Raw genomic sequence first — 17,122 nt, forward strand, 5'->3', positions numbered from 1 at the left:
GTGACCACGTGTCTAAAGCAAGTTACCAGGGCTCCGGGATAACCGCTTGCCTCTCTTACAGCCCCTCCACCCCTTCCAGCAGTTCCCGCCCCACGCCAGCGCCGAGCACGTACGTGCGCACGCACCGCCCAAAGCGTACACGTGGTCCCGCGCCAGGTTTGAACCCCGGTATATTAACCCTGGGGCCGGGCACGAGCAGTCACAGATAAGGACCGCCCCCGATCGAGGAAGTTCAGCTTCCGGTACCCCGGAAGCAGTCGCTGAAGAAGCCAGCCGCTACGCGTGGAGGCGTCTGCGAGGGGCACCAACGTAGGTTTGGTGTTGTAGGAAGGACTGGGTTCTTGCGGACTAAGGCCTTTCTGCGTTCTGTCAGGGCCCTCACCGACCTGGCCTTTCTGGCCCCTGGAACAGCGTTTGAGTGTCTGTCCGCGGCCGAACCCCGCTCTTCTGGTTCTAGTTCTGCGCCCTCTCGTCCCGCCCCCTCCGGTTTTAGTTCTGCCCCTCCAAGCCCTAGCCCGACCTTCTGGGACTAAGCCCCACCCTTTCAAGCTCTAACCCGCTCCTTATTCGTCTGACCCCGCTCCTCCTGGCGCTAGCCCCGCCCACTCACGTTCTAGCCTTTTCTGCCCCAATCCAGCGTTTTCCTGGCCAGTGACTTACGCTGGGGGGGGGTCTCTTCTGTAACACCGCTTTGGGTCTCGGTCTCCAGGCGCTGCAGGATGGCCTCCTTGGACACGGCTTCCCAGAAAACCTACTTCCAGGCTCCTCTCCAAGAGCAGAAGTCACCGGTTGAGACCGTTCAGGTGATTGACACGGAGTACAGCGCGGACACCGTGGAATGGTGCCCGCTGGAGGGCATGAGTGACTTGCTAGCCTGTGGCACCTACCAGCTGCAGATATTGGAGTCTGAATCCCAGAAGCCCTCTGCCCTCGCAGAGGGGAAGCCCAAAGCGAATAGGTTGGAGAAGCAAGGGAACAAGGTAGGGGGTCTGCTGAGTCTGTTCTGGGGACGTGGTCTACTCTCCCCGATCCTCACCTTGATGCTTCTGTGCTCCTACGTGATCCCTCCTGGTTTCTGCCTCCTGGGAAGTCTAGGACCGATGCCTGGTTAGGGCATGGCAGCCTAAAGGTTTACTCTGTATAATCATTTCTGTGAGTATAGAAATTCGAGTCTCAGAACAGGATAGCTGAAGTGATAAAAGTAGGGAGGACAGAAAAGCTTTAACTCTATGGGCTTGTAGGGGTAAGAGCCAAGAGGCTGAATTATAGCAAATCATAAAGGGGGTGGAGAAGAGATAGTAGATTTGTTAGCAGTAAGCTAGCATTTAGATAGGTTAGGTGCTCTTATTATCTCCACTTCACAAATGAGGAAACTGAGGCAAGCTGAAGTTAACTTGCCTGGTATCACATAGCCAGTGTCTGAAGCAAGATTTGTACTCCTGTCTATCCTCACTTCAGTTCACATGCCCGCTGCACTGTGTACCTACATCAAGAACTCAAGGATATACCTTGAAAATTCAAAGTAGCGAAGTTGCAAAAGTTTGCTAATTTCTCTGAAGGTAATATACAACATTAGAATATAAAGAGCATAAAGTGGTCTGAAAAAGTCCATGAGTGGCAGTTTTATTTGAAGGGAAGCTAGACTTTTTTTTGGTGTATGTGCCTACCTTTTGAGATTGAAGTAAAAAAGAACAATCATACTCTTAAAATTCATGTTTTTGTGACTGCCAGATAGAATTCTGGTCCATAGGGCTAACCCAATATGAAAATTCTTACGTTCCTAACTGCATGCATGAGCAAAAGCTCCTTGCTTTGAGAGGTAGGTTGTGTGGTACAGTCATTAAGGTAAGGAATATTGGCTTCTTTTCTTTGTTTTCTATTTCTTACCAGTTTTCACTGTGATCCTGGAAAATTCCCCCTCTCTCTCCCTCTTCCCTTTTCCCCAGTTGCTGATGTGCCACATCTTTTAGGGATAAGTAAGAGAGTTCTTTCTTGTTTTTCTTATAGTGTGGATCAACCATGGATGAAGTTATAGATCCTCATGTCCGTAGGGGTCGTCTTTACCTGTATAGTTTCAATAAGGATGCCAATGGTTCCCCCCTCACTGAAGTCCAAAGGAAAGACTGTGCTGCTATTCTGGATATGAAATGGTACATACAATTTGAAGGGGCCCGGAGTTGGTTTGGTGAACATCAGGAGCCATGCAACTCTAACTTCTTTCCTGTCCTACAGTCTTCAGCTGCCTATTGGACATCTTAAACTCGTAACTTTCTTGTTACGGTTGAGGGCACCACCATCCTCCCAGTCACTCAGGCTTCCAATCTAGGTGTCATTCTTTACTCCTCATTCTCTCACCCTGACTCATCCAATCTCCTCTGAAGTCTTATCAATTCTAATTTTGCAATATCTTTCACATGTCCCCTTTCGTTCTCTGACATTGCCACCACTCTGACACAGTCTACTTACACCTTTCATCCCCTCTTCCTACTTACTCTATGATTAAGTGACACATTTTCTCTGACTTTCCATGCCTGGTGGCATGCTCTCCTTTCTGATCTGTTGCCTTTCTTCCCTGGCTTCCTTCAAGTCTCAGCTAAAGTTCCTGCAAGAAGTCTTTCCCAATCCCCCTTAATGATACTGCTCTTATTTCTATTGGTTATCTTCCGTTTATCCTGTCTATATCTTGTTTGTACATAATTATTTGCATGTTGTTGTTTCAACAATCTGGCTAGCAGCTGCTGTGAGGGTGTAAAGCCAACAACAACCAGCTCACAGAACGCTGTAAGCCCAGGTCCTTTTGATCTGCTTTACTAAGGAAAGCAACGTTAAGGGGTTAACAATCTTACTTTAATCCAGCATACAAATATCATTTGCTTAGTTCAGGGGAAAAAAACCAGCACCCTGAATTACAGACCAAATACAATTCGTAGTTATCAACATCTGGGTGTACAGCCAGGAAGCTCGTTATAATGGCTAAGGAGTCACACGCCAGTCCTGCTGTGGCTCAGAGCTCTGAGAGAGAATGCTAACCTCTGCGCTTGTATATCCTGTTCAGGGCCCAGCCTCACCCAGGCTGGGCATGGAGAAGCTCCCCACCCCCAATATCACATCAGATACAAACCAATGGCTCCCAATTGTCTCAGTGCTGAGAAATACAAAAACATCCCGCTTTATCTGCCTCATTCAAACAAAGGCCAGAATCATTAAAGGTTAATAGCAAAAAGTCCCACCTTAATTACTATTACAGTTGTCTCCCCTGTTAGACTGTAAACTCATTGAGAACAGGGGCTGCCTTTTGCCCTTCTTTGTTATCCCCACTATTTAGCACATTGCCTGGCATTGAGTAGGCATTTGATAGCTGTTAGTTGACTGACTACATGGTATAGGCCCTTATCATCTCAGGATTGGATTTGATATCATAATGGCCTTTTGGTTGATCTTCCTGCCTCTAGACCCTCCCCACTCCATATCCTCCTTCATTCAGCTATCAAATCTATCCTCCCAAATCACGGATCTGATCCTCTTACCCGCCATGGCTTCCCAACTCAATCAGCTCAACTCCCTGTTACCTCTAGGAGCAAGAATAAAATTTTCTTTTGGGCTTTTAAAACCTTTTATAACATGGCCCCTTCCTAAATTTCTAATCTTACACCTTACTCTCCTCCACATATTTATTGATGCAATCACACTGGCCTCTTCCCTGTTCCTCAAAAAAGACACTCCATCTTCTGACTCCAGGCATTTTCATTGGCTGTTCCCTCGTGTCTAGAATGTTCTCCCTCTTCATCTCTACCTCTCAGATCCCCTGACTTCCTTCAAGTTTTAGCTATCTTCTGTGAGAAACTTTTCCTAGTTCCCCCATAATGCTAGTACCTTCCGCCTAAGATGACCTCCGCTTCACCTTGTATGTATGTACGTGGTTGATTGCAGATTGTCTTCCCCATTAAACTCTTGAGGTCCGGGACCGTGTTGCCTTTCTAGCACTGTGCCTGACACGTTATAAGTGCTTAATGATATGCTCATTGACTGACACAATTCCAGTTCCTTAAGGCAGGAGAAAGGTGGAATTCCTGTGAGCATTTAAAGGTATGGTGGGTGTGGAGGAATACTCTAGCTAGGGTTGTTTTTCTCTGTCCTGTGTATTCCAACCCTGTCCACTAGGTGGCACCTAAGAAGTGTTTGATTCTCAAGTTTCTTGGCTTCTTTACAGATGACTATTTTTTCCTTTGTTTCTTGTTGAGAGAAATGTGCCATTTCCCTGGGATCTGAATTATAGGCAGTGACCCAACTTTGGGCTTGTGTTTAAATGAGACACTCTGCACCATTTTCTGTCCTACTCTTCATGGTTATACTTGCTTCACCCTTTTTAGTTCTAACTTAATGTTGCTGTCTCCTCTCTCCCAAGGTGCCCTGTTCCAGTTGCTGGCCAGGCTGTCCTGGGATTGGCAGATGCTAAAGGATGCGTAGAGTTGCTTAACTTGATGGAATTAGAGGTCAGTCACTGGGAAAGTTAGGCCCATGGGTAGTATTTCTGAAAAGACTAAAGGCAAGTACTCTCTTAAGTGCTTTGAGAAAATAAGGTGTGAACTATGCCTAATTAAGTTTACAAAAGGGGTGGTATCAGGTATGAGGACCCATTTTTAATATAAAAATTTTCAGATTCCCCCCTGCCTCTCTTGATAGGAGTTGTATTTTTTCTACCTATTGATTGAGAGAACATAGTATCAAAGGAATATATTTATAATTGGAAGGGACCTTAAAAGTTATCTAGTCTAACCTCATTTTACAGATGAGGTTAATCAATTTGGAATAAATAAATAGCAGAGCTGGGTACTTACTCTTTATCAAGTATTCTTTCCACTGCATCCCCAAAAACATGATGGCAAAAATGCTGCTCTGAATGCAGTCCCAGTTTCCAATGAGTTTGTATTTTATTAAGGACAATAGTTCCTACGTACTGTTGAAAATGTAAAACTGTTTACATGAAATTGGTTATTCATGGTGAACATTTTGTTGGTGCTAAGTGACAATGCTTGCTATGCACACAAAGTCGAAGCCTAGGGGGCTAAAGCCCAGCTGGGTAATTGAATATATAAACCTTTATCCAGAAAGAAGTGTCAGGGCTATATATTTATATTTTGGAGTCATTCTCACAGAGTTGATAGTTGAAGCCCTATGAGTATATGAAATCACTTAGAGAGGGTATAGAGAAAAGAGAAATATAAAATTGAGGGCTTTGTACTTTACAGTCTCTAAGATCTCTACCAACTCTAAATCCTGTGATTTCCTAATTGAGAAGGAGCAATAAGAGAGGCAAGACTAGAATCCCAGGAAACCCAGACCAACAAACATTTTTTAAAGTTTCTATTATGTACAAACACTATGCTTTGGTACTGGAGATACAAAGACAAAACTAAGAAAACAGCCCCTGCCTTCAAGGAGCTTACGTTCTAGTGGGAAGAAACATGCAAATGTATCAGGGATATGTAAACAAACATGTAAATATATTAGGGATTCTTGATCCAGGGGTCTGTGAAATTGGTTTTTTAATAGTTTATAACTGTATTTTAATGTCATTGGTTTCCCATTTAATCCTTTGTACTTTGTGCATTTAAAAATGTTTTTTCTGAGAAAGGCTTCACCAAACTGCTACAGGATTCAAAGACACAGAGGTTAAGAACCCCTAACATATGTGGTCCTTTATAGAGGAAAAGGGGAAGGGACAGAGCACTAACAATTAAGGGGAGCCAGAAAAGCTTCTAGTAGGAAATGGCCTTGAAGGAAGCTAGGGGTCATAGAAATGGAGAGTGTGTATCCTGGGAATGGGGAAGAGTTAGCTTGTGCTTTGCCCTGACACATAAGATGGAAGGCCAAGTTTGGAGAAAATCAAGTAGGCTCGTTTTAATGGAACATAAAGAGAAGGAAGAGGAGGAGTTGTGCATGTTAAGCATGGAAAGGTAAATTGGAGACAGGTTATGAAGGACTTTAAATGCAAAGCCGAGGAACTTGTATTTCATCCTAGAGACGATAGGCAGCCTCTGAAGTGTTTTGAGCAGTGGAATAACATGGTCTATGTTTCAGAAAGATTATTTTGACAACAATGTAGAGGACAGAATGGAGAGAGGAGAGACTTGAAGCTGGAGTCAAATAGAAAGCTGTTGGAATAGTCCGGGTAAAAGATGATAAAAGCTATGAAAGTGTGCTCCATATAAACAGAAAAGGAAGAGATTGATTGAGAGCTGTTGTGGGGGTAGAGTTGATGACACTTGGCAACTGATTGGATATGTGGGGTAGGGTGTTTGATAGTCAAGACTTGTTGAATTGAATTGTGGAAGAGAGAATAGAGTGCAGCTTTCCTGGTCCCCATTAATGTTGGTGTCATCCTCCTGAGATCATCTCCCGTTTATCCTGTCTGTATCTTGTTTCTGTATAGCCATTGGCATGTTGTCTCCCCCAGTAGATCGTGAGCTCCTTGACAGCATGGGCTATTTTTTGCCCTTCTTTGTTTTCTCAGTGCTTAGCAAAATGCCCAACATATAGCAGGTTCTAAATAAATGCTGCTTGATTGCCTGACCAAGATTGCAAACCTGGATGTTTGGAAGGATGGTTATGCCCTGAAAAGAAACAAGGAAATTTGAAGGAGAGGATTTTGTGGGAGAGGTTCAAACTGAGTTTGGGATGGAACTTGATAAGATTATAAGAAAAGGGAGGGAGAGAGAGAGAAAAGAAGAGAGCCCAGAGCCTTGGGGAAGACCCATGGTTAGAAAAAGGAGAATGTGGTAAGATGGAACTCAGCAAATATAGTATCATGGAAGAATGGGTTCAGCACTGTCACATGTTGCAGAGAAAGTTGAGGAAGATGAGGACAGAGAACAGGCCATTGGATGTGACATTTAAGTCACTGGTGATTTTTCAGTAACAGTTTCAGTAGAGTAATGAGAATGGAAGCCAGATTACATGAGTGTATGTTGAGGAAGTGGAAATTGCACTTATCCAAGAAGTTTTGTATCTTACTCACTTTTGGGGGAAAGGGCTATGGTTAAACCATACTAAATCAGAATTTTTGTTAATTGAGAGTTGCTTAGGCCAAAGGTTCCTACTCTTTGGTGGGTGAGTGGAGTTTACTAAATAAATTTGTAGAATAAGGGAAAATTTGGTTTAGTAAAAGTGTGGTAATAAACTTCTGATGTTACTTCAGCAAAATTTGCTTTTAAATTATGAATATGGTCATTGTAAGCAGTTCTTCTCCACTCAAAGCTGTGCCAGTGGAGTTCCAGCTCTGGTAGGCCCTCCCCCATTGCCGGCCCTGTGAGGGGCTATGTCTTCTCCTCTTGGAATCCTAACGCCTTTCAAGGGTCAATGAAGAGTTACTTCTTGTAGAAGTCTTTCCCGATTCTCCTAGTTGTTAGCGCTCCTTTCACCTGAATTAATTTGTGTTTACTTTGTATATATTTTGAATTTATTTATCCATTTACATATTGTATCTCCCTAACGTTCCTCAACCTTGTTGAGGATGAGTCCCTTGTGCTGTGAACCTCAGCAGCTAGCACAATGCTGGGCACATAGTGAGCTCTTAAGAAGTGTTTATTGAATTGTATGCCTGCCATCACAGGGCCGTTTCGCTAAGTTTAGAGAGGGTCATTGCCAGAATGTTGGCCATCAGCTTATTAATTTCTTTGGCCAGAACAACTTATGAAGATAGTCTGCACAAGCATGGAGGGGTTGCAGTCTACATGAGTGGAATATCAGATCCTTGAAGTTTTGAAGTGAGTATTTACAACATGGGTATAGCACAGGGGGTTCTTAACCTAGGGTCCGCATGGACTCCTAGGGAGTACGTGGATAGATTTCAAGAGTCTGTGAATTTGGTTGGGAAAAAAACACATCTTTATTTGTACTAAACTTTAACTGAAATTAGGCATTTCCTTTGATTATGAATGTAGGTTACTATATTTTGAGAAGGAGTTTGGTAGACTTCACTAGACTGCTGTAGCAACAATCTGCCAGCAGCTACTGTGACTGTGTAAAACCAACAACAGCCAGCGCACAGAGGGCTGCTAACACAGGTTCTTTTGATCTGCTTTACTAAGGAAAGTAACTTTAAGGGGTTAACAATCTCAATTTAATCACACATACAAATATCATTCACTTAGTTCAGGAGGAAAAGCTAGCAACCTGAACTTTAGAACAAATACAAATAGAAATTACAAACATCAACAGACAGATCTTGTCTGACTCAGATCACAATTCATAGTTACCAGGAAGGCATCAACATGGGGGGGAGGAGGGGTTAATGACAGCTGCCCAGAGTCTCCACATCAGCACTCCTCCATGAGTGAGAACCCCAGACAAAATGCTAACCTTTGGGTTTTTATACCCTGTTCAGGGCCCTAAGGATTCATACCTAATCAACCAAAGGGTATGAGCCTGGGGCTTAGTACCTAGTTAGCAAAAGGGTGTGGACCTAGGGCTTTGTACCTAGTAAGGCTTAATCAGAGGCATTTGATTACTTTAGCATTTCTAAAAGAGAAAGCAGTAAAAAAAAAAAGTCCCACCTTAATTACCAATACAACTGCTAACAAAGTCCATGCTATAAAAAGGTGAAGAACCCCTGCTGTCAAGTTGGAAGGAGCTTTGAACGTAGAATTAGGAGAGACCTTAGTTCTTTCTTTCAGCTTAATTATATACACTGGTCCTTTTCCTTCAGTCCTGAGACTGAGCCAAATCGGAATTCTCTCTCTCTTCCTCAGACATGGCATTCCATCTACCTTTGTCCTGGCCTTCCCCCAGTTCTGGAATGTACTTACTTTCTCCTCACTTCCATCTCATAGAATCCCTCACTCTCTTCAAAGTTCCATATGGTTGTTGTCCTTCATTCTTGAAGAGGACCAAAATGACATCACTGTGCTTGAATCAAGATTCTATGTGTCCGGACTGTGGCTCATCAGGCCAATACGAGCTTGGAATGCTGTACCACAGGCACAGATAGTCCGTGTGAACATTTGGGGTGGATACTCCAAACTTGGGCATCCTGCGTTTCCTTTGAACTGTTTCAGTTCTGCTTTGCTCATAGAGCACAGTACCTTCTCCGATGTGGGAGTGCCATGCTGAGAGGTCCTGTGCCAGTGTCTCCCATGTCACCCAATCAATTCCAGAGTTCTTGAGAGAGACCTTTAGAGTGTCCTTGTATTGCTTCTTCTGACCACAATGTGAATGCTTGCCCTGTGTGAAATACTCTATTTGGCAAGTGGACGTTTTGCATTCGAACAACGTAGCCAGCCCATCAGAGTTGCTCTCTCTGAAGCAGAGTTTGAATGCTTGGCAGTTTAGTTCAACTAAGGACCTCAGTGTCTGGTACCTTATCCTGCCAGGTGATCTCCAGAATCTTCCTAAGACAATTCAAATGGAAGTGATTCAATTTCCTGGCATGGCGCGGGTAGACTGTCCTGGTCCAAAGGCCAAAGACCTATGGTGCATCTCAGCTACTCAGTACTGACAGAGCCACATTGATTAGTGATAAGGACAAGATCCTGGAGAGATGGGCTGAACACATCCATAGTGTTCTCAACAGACCATCATCAATCAGTGCTGAAGCCATTGACTCAGGTCGAAGTCAATCCCCCCCCAGCAGAAGCTCCCACTGAAGAAGAGGTTTTGAATGCCATTAGGCTCCTCTCCTGTGACGAAGCACCTGGTACTGATTCTATTCCAGCTGAGATTTACAAGGCAGGGGGTCCATCGCTCATACCAAAGCTGACTGAAATATTCCAGATTATATGGCAAGAGGAGGTTATCCCCCAGGAGTTACAGGGTGCCTCCATTGTCCATCTCTATAATGGTAAAGGAAATACATTGTCCTATGACAGTCACAAGAGGGTCTCTCTCTCTTAGTCGTTGCTGGCAAGATTCTTGCCAGAGTCCTTCTTAATAGGCTGGTCCTTCCCCTGGAAGAGGGTCATCTACCTGAGAGCCTGTGTGGCTTCAGAAAGGGCTAAGGAACAGTTGATACGGTGTTTGCTGCCCAACAACTCCAGGAGAAATGCCAGGAGCAGAACGAAGGTCTGTATACAACGTTTGTAGATCTGACCAAGGCTTTGATACTGTTAGTTGTGAGGGCTTAGGGAAAATTATGTCAAAATTTGGTTGCCCAGAGAAGTTCATCAGTATTGTGTGCCAATTTCATGACTGCATGATTGCCTGGGTTCTACATATTGGACAGTGCTCTCGTGCCTTCCTAGTCACCAATGGAATGAAACAAGGCATGATGTTTTCAGCCATGTTGTCAAATGCTTTGAATGAGGACGAACACGGCATCAAGGTCAGCTACCGTACTGATGGTAAATTCTTCAACTTGAAAAGGCTACAAGCCAAGACCAAAGTGGAGGGAGTGCTGGTGCATGATTTTCTGTTTGCAGATGATTGTACACTCTTCACAGTACCACCTTCATAAAAGCAGCTCAAGTGTCACTTCCAGAAAAACTTTCCTAATCTCTCCATCTTTCAATATTCTCCCTCTATAAGAACCTTGTCTTTATTTTGCATTTATTCCGTATATACTTACATATGTATATTTTATCTCCTGGGATAGAATGTACACTCTGAGAGAAGTAGGGGTTGTTTCATATTTTTACAATTTGTACCTCCAGGACCTAGTATCATGCTTATTAAGCACATAGTATGTGTTTAATAAATGTCTGCTTAATTGATCTTGCCTTTCACATACTTATTAGCTGTGTGATTCAAGTCATACTTTCTAAGCCTTTTTTTTTCTCATGTAAAATGGATGTGATAACAGCACTTAATTCTAGGGTTGTTGTGAATAACAAGTAATATTTTAAAGTTCTTTGCAAATTTTAAGCATAAAATAAATATTATCTACTATATTAAAGCAGTTAGATTTATCTAGGACAGTCTTTGATCTATTTATCTTCTGTTCTTGTCAGCCCAAACCAGCAAGTATTCTTTGAACTACTTGGACCTATTCAGGATGTTGTAGGTTATCTAGTTCAATCTCCTCATTTCATATGTGAGAAACTGAGGCTCAGAGAGGTTAATATATGACTTGACTTTGCCCACAGCCATTCAGGTAATAAATGGCAGAGCTGGGATTTGAACCCGGGTTGTCTCTCCAAATCCAGTGTTTTTGCAACTATACCAAGGTACTTGAAACTGCATTTCTTTGAGAAAATGATCTATAACTCATGTATTTTATGAGATTGATATTAGGCTGTTGTTTTCTCCCACCATTCACATCTAGCTTGAGTGAATTAATAAATTTTTATTATCTTGGGCAGCACTTTAATCATCTTAGGGATTTTGAGTAGTCGTGGGAAGAGAAACTCTTGTTATTTTCCTTCTGAGTATGTTGGCTCCCATGCTGTGTTGCCGGTGGTAAAGATGTCTGTGGTGCCTCCTTTGCTGGGGCTGGCCTGGTCCTATTTCATTACATTGACAGAGATCATTGTAACTGAAAAAGGGCCTGCGGAGACAGCAGCTCTTCTTCCTCTGAGATAGCATGCAGGAATGAGGACTTGTAGAGATTTCTGACTGTCAATGTTTAGCTTTCTTGAACACCGGAGGATTTGCTTGTCTAGATTAAGAGGGAAGAGCAGTTTGGGATTGTGGGATTATTCTGAGCCCATGCTTCCCCTTGATAGATTCTTTTTTCCCTCTAGTAGAAGAACCATTACATATTACAGCCACTTCTTAAGAAAGCCCTCGGACAGCATTGTATTGCATTGTCTCTAGACTGGTCAGCAGGACAAGCCAGAAGGTAAATTGCTGGGATCCATTGTTGCTTCTTTGACAGCCAGTTCTTATTCTCAAATAGCTGAATGCCAAAGCTGTTTTACTGTGTTTTCCATTGTTTTTGGTCTCACAAATCTTGGATTATTACATCATTGCTATTTAAATAGATGACAGTGATAATGATCTTTTATCTGGAAAAATTGATATTTATTGCTTTTTGTAATCGTAAGTGGAAACTGTGGCCTTCCCCAAATACTAAAGTCAGCCTCAGCCAGCTGAGGCTTATTCTTTGTAGAGAGGTAACGTTAGTGTATAGTACTTTTAAAGATGATTGTATTTTGGGGTTGGGACTTTTCCCATGATACTTCTTATGGTATCCTAAGCTTGAGATTGGAAGGGGGTGGAGGGTTCAAATCCCGAAATAGACTTCAACTCATTTTTCTTATTGACTTTACATCTCTAGGGCCACTGGTCAGCCCCTAAGAATCATTAGTAGTGATTCGAAGGGGCACCTCCACTACCTTGCCGTGGATGAATCGGAGCCTTCAATACATAGTCTGTCAGATTGGAAGGCTCATGACTTTGAAGCCTGGATTGCCGCCTTCGATTACTGGCAAACAGACATAGTCTATTCAGGTCAGAATTTGGTAAAGGCCATCACCTCCCTTGACGTCAAATCCTCAGGCATTTTAGGGAAACACTGGCAATTTTGATCACAGGACTGTGGATACAACCTTGGATTATTTGGGCTGCACTTGGTTAATCAACATCTGTCCATAGTTTACCTTTTCAAAGAGAAAGGGAGTGAAGGGAGGGGGAAGAATATAAAGGAAAAAAGAGAAAAAAATAGTGGTTTCTTTTCTAGTGTTACATGGAGTACTTAAATCCATAGCTGAGGGTTGTAATCAGACCTGCACTTGAGGATTAGCCAACCCTCTGAGAAGTGTCTGAGCCAGGTGGGGGGAACCTGGGGCCTTGAGGCCATGGGAACAGTCCTTGCATTAAGGATTCTGAGTCTGATCTTGGTCTGTAACGAGTGCCTCTGTTGATGAACAGTTCTGTCTTCACACAGGTGGAGATGATGGGCTTCTGAAAGGCTGGGACACCAGGAGCAACCTGGATAGCCCTTTATTTACCAGTAAGAGGTACATTCTCATGGTGTCATCTGGTCAGAGAATGCAGGCTTGTTGCAGGAACCCTTGTAATCAAACTTTCAGAGTCATCTGTTAATTTTACCTTCCTTACCTCCCCACCTCATTTTTCTTTACTGTATTCCATGGGCTTTCTTATATGGAGTTTGCCAGGAAATAGTCTTGTTATCTGCACAGAGCTTACTCATTCTTACTACCTGTTGTCTCATAGACTATCTCTTATTGCAGACATTCAATGGGTGTGTGCAGTATCCAGAGCAATCCCCATCGGGAGAATATTCTGGCCACAGGAAGGTGAGTCCTCCTTAAGTTAGTTTGTTTGGCTCCCTCCCTTCCTTTCTTTTCCCTGCATTTGAGTTTGTGGTGCTTTGTTATACTCATTTAAGCAGCTCCTGGCCCAGAACTGTGCTGAATTTGAGGTGCTTTAGTTTAGAGGAGAGACCCTTTTCCATAATGGGGTTGAGAAAGACAACGGGAACTGTGCCTTGTCCTCTCTCTCTGGAGGGTGGTTTTTTATTCCCCGGGTGTCTTTTGTGCTGCAACTGGCGGTAATTTGAGTTTGGCTTTCTCTGACAATTTTGCTATGATTCATTGGTTTCAGTTACGATGAGCACATTCTTTTATGGGACACCCGTAACATGAACCAGCCGTTTGATGACACTCATGTAAAGGGAGGTGTGTGGAGACTCAAGTGGCACCCTGTGTATTCTCACCTACTTCTGGCCGCTTGCATGCATAGTGGCTTTAAGATCCTCAACTGCCGGAAGCCTTTGGGTGAGTTGGATCAGGAAGCATGACCAGGGTCAGCTCTGAAGTATTCTCTAGGTCACCAGCGACCAAGGCCCTTTCCCTGAAGCCGGTGATCATGAGAAGAGCTTCTTTATCCCAGGGCAACTGTCCATTCCAATCCCTATGGGACGGTAATGATAGCAGCCAGTCGGCATCTCTTCATCGCTGTGGGACCAAAAGGAGTCCTCAGGCAGCTGCCGACATACGCAGAATGTCTCTCCGTCCAGGTCACCAGCATCAGTGTTGCTGCAGAGTCGGCTGACATCCGGGGCATGCTCTTTTACCGGCCTGAGCCACAAATTTGCTGTCAAGAGTTGGGTTCCAGTGTGTAGTTGCCCCTTTGCTGCGCTGTCTTTGTTTAACTGCTGTTTCCGGGTGCTGTAGTTGTTTCCTCTCTTAACTTCAGCCGCCTAAGTCCTAGTGTAGTTGTAGTTCTAGCCCTTGCCTTTGGTGGAGCTTTTTCTGGATTGACCACCAGCCTCAACCTCTAGGTTTTAGACCAGAAAAGAAAAAATTCCTGAGCATGCTTGAGTGGGGGAGAAGGTAGTTTTCTAGGCTTGGCAAGGAAAGCTTTAGCTTTTACTTGGCTTCTAATCCTCTTTGGCCTCCTAAAGCAGTAGTGAAGAAGGGGCTCACTGATAGTGGATAAATTTAATATCTTTACTACCTTCCTTTTAGCAGTCTATGACTATTCTATCTTTACTAGTTTCCTATTATTTTTCTTGTCAACTTTTAACTACTTCCTCTAAGCTCTGAACCACGTCACTTCTGCCTGTCCTTGTAAGTCATTTTCCTCAGTGCTCCTGATTAGCCGTTTTGGAAGAATTGATGGAAAAGGAACATTATTAGCTGGTGGTAGTTGATAAACTTAATGAACGCAGAAACATGAAACTTGTTTTTATTGCCTTCTTTCTTCTTAGAGGAGAGGAAGGAGGGGTCCTTTATCCCTGTGTCCTACAAGTCGCACAGTTCATTGGCGTACGGAGCTGACTGGTCCAGGCTTTGTCTAAATCCTGACAAACAAACTCAACAACAGGCTTTTCCAGCATCTGACGATAAAAGCAACGCGGGGCCCTGGAAGCCGGATATTTGTTGGAATGTGAACAGAGCGTATCTATCACCTTCAACCTCTTTGGAGACCTCTTTGGAGACCTCTTTAACCAGCAAAAGGAGTTCAGATGAGCAAGGCGCGTTGTCCGAGGGGACGCTAACAGAGACATCAGACTTTTTTGTCCCGCTGGTTATTAAGGAGAGTTCTGGCCATCTTACTACTATGTTGAAGGGAATAGCTCTTGAGGCTGAAGAACCGACTAGAACAAAAACTGTTGTGAGTCTTTTAGCCACGTGTTCCTTTTATGATCACGCCCTTCACCTCTGGAGGTGGGAAACAAGATCAATTGAAGCATAAACTACTACGACCGATTTTCCAATTGGGCTTCAAAAGGACAGATGATTCCACAAATGAATCTGAAATATTGGGTTCTTCATTGTGAGTGGATTGTACAAGAGCTTTAGTATTCCTTGTGATGTTCAGCCCTGTTTACCATTTTAAAATGAAGTTTCTCTGATCATATGTAGCACTCAGCTACTTTTTGAACAGCTGTGTATAGTTATGAGGAAGCTAGTAGCTTTTTAAAATGAGAGTCTACTACTAGGCTTATTGCGAACTAAGGAGGTGGTTTCTTTCTTTGTAGTCTAAAACTTGGTGTGTTGGCGAGGCATTTCATATGGACCTTAGCTTTTGGGTTCCTAAAATTGGCCGTTTCTACCTCCGATAACTGTCAGATATCAAGACAAATTCTTTGCTAAGCCACCTTCGTAGCAGAGGGCACAAAATGGAAGTTGTATGCCCTGGCACAATTGGTTACTTCTTCTGGCTGTGTGAGACTAAATGTCCAGTTTTGGAGAAAAAATGAGTGTTCCAGAATGTCTTTTACAAAGCTCTTTTAAAATATAGCCTCAGTAGTGATGAGTTACTTTTGTTCGAATTGTAAACTTCTTTTAAAATGAAATGTTTTCCTCAGAAAAACACCTTAAAAACAAATAAAGTTTCATAATTGCATCAATATAGATTCCGAGTGGCCTCCAAACTTGTTTACTGGTGTGGGTAAGTAGATCTGGTATTTTTGCTTGCTCTTTTACTTTGGGGGGTCAAGGTCAGATGGGGGAGATGAGAACATTTTCCCATTTCTTTGAGTTGTCTTTGTATTCTCAGTAGAAGGGTGTCTTTGGTTAAATAGACAAACCAGAGTCTGTAGGTGCCATGACTAAGAGTTTATTAGTCCTTTTTAATCTGCAAGCCTAGTTTAAATTATACAAATGTAGGCATTTAATTCTATTGCAGAATTCATATTATACTTACTACAAAGCAATAATTCTCCAAACAATCTGGTACTGGCTGAAGGAACAGATTAGGAACACAGCATGCAGAAACAAATGAATCTTGTAGCCTAGTCTTTGATAGATACAAAGAACCCAGTTACTGGGATAAGGACTAAATATTTGATTAAAAAAAAGAAACTGGGAAAATTAGACAAGCAGTATGGAAGAAGTTAGATCAAGACCAACATCTTACAGCATACGCCCAGATAAGTGCTGTGTGAATACATGACCTAGAAGTAAGAGTTTGTAGCATAAACAGAGAAACATGGAAAAAATTACCTGTCAGATCTATGGATTCGAGAAAAGTTCATGACCAAACAAGGGACAGAGAGGATCACTGAAGAAAAATGGATGATTTTGGTAGCAGAAAATTTAAAAGTTTTTGCTTCCCACCCCCCACCCCTAATAAAGCTAAGAGTAAAAGCAGGGGAAAAAAAACCTTTGAGGCAAGTTTCTCTGATAAAGATCTCATTTCTAAGATTCACCTGCCTCATAGCCAGCCTCCTTAGGTGAGAAGATCTCAGACTGCAGATGTTCCAGTGTACTAAAACCTTCCATTTCCTGCTCAGCATAGTGTGTCCCCTGAGGAAAGGCTGCTAAGGGCCAGGCTGGGCATCTTCCATTTACCCCAAAGCAACCACTTCTATTTGTGCACACACAAGTCATATTCTACCTTGCTGCCAACCCAGTCTCCCAACTGAGAAACAGAAAACCTCCAGGGCAAAGGAGAACAACCCTCCCTTCGACTTCAGACTTCCTATCTCCTGCTGTGCCTCTTCTTTGAGGATAGAGGAGTGGCACCCGCCACTCAATTATGAAAATCCTCATACCTGGTCATATCCTTCACATACCGGTGACCACGAAGTTCTGTAGATCATCATCAAACCCCACTCAACAGCCCCTACCACCTGATTCTTCATCCCCATCCTCCTCAACCCTTTCACCCCAAAGTTTTGACCTAATTCCACCCAGCCCTTCCAGTGTGCCCTCTGGAATGCCTGTTCCATAGGCAACAGACTTTTCTTCATCTTAAACCTATTCCTTTTCCACTT

General features: G+C 43.2%; 1 protein-coding gene across 1 annotated transcript; it reads left to right on the plus strand.

Annotated features, from left to right (window-relative positions):
• The first annotated feature begins 261 nt into the window (after positions 1 to 261).
• Positions 262 to 15,758, plus strand: DPH7 (diphthamide biosynthesis 7). The gene is made up of 10 exons (XM_036748152.1): positions 262 to 309; positions 710 to 980; positions 2,008 to 2,150; positions 4,406 to 4,493; positions 11,679 to 11,773; positions 12,212 to 12,384; positions 12,821 to 12,893; positions 13,128 to 13,193; positions 13,501 to 13,673; positions 14,609 to 15,758. The coding sequence occupies exons 2-10, from the start codon at positions 720 to 722 to the stop codon at positions 15,094 to 15,096; spliced, it is 1,560 nt and encodes a 519-aa protein (XP_036604047.1). The 5' UTR covers positions 262 to 309; positions 710 to 719; the 3' UTR covers positions 15,097 to 15,758.
• Positions 15,759 to 17,122: the final 1,364 nt, after the last annotated feature.

Source organism: Trichosurus vulpecula, chromosome 3, assembly GCF_011100635.1.
Source record: "Trichosurus vulpecula isolate mTriVul1 chromosome 3, mTriVul1.pri, whole genome shotgun sequence".
Taxonomy (NCBI): domain Eukaryota; kingdom Metazoa; phylum Chordata; class Mammalia; order Diprotodontia; family Phalangeridae; genus Trichosurus; species Trichosurus vulpecula.

What these genes read in the sequence shown, in the direction of transcription:
- DPH7 (XM_036748152.1), top strand. Translation starts at nt 720, where the DNA reads ATGGCCTCCTTGGACACGGCTTCCCAGAAAACCTACTTCCAGGCTCCT. An exon ending in TGGAGAAGCAAGGGAACAAG is followed by an intron (nt 981 to 2,007) that starts GTAGGGGGTCTG and finishes TTTTTCTTATAG; the next exon opens with TGTGGATCAACCATGGATGA. An exon ending in GCTATTCTGGATATGAAATG is followed by an intron (nt 2,151 to 4,405) that starts GTACATACAATT and finishes CTCTCTCCCAAG; the next exon opens with GTGCCCTGTTCCAGTTGCTG.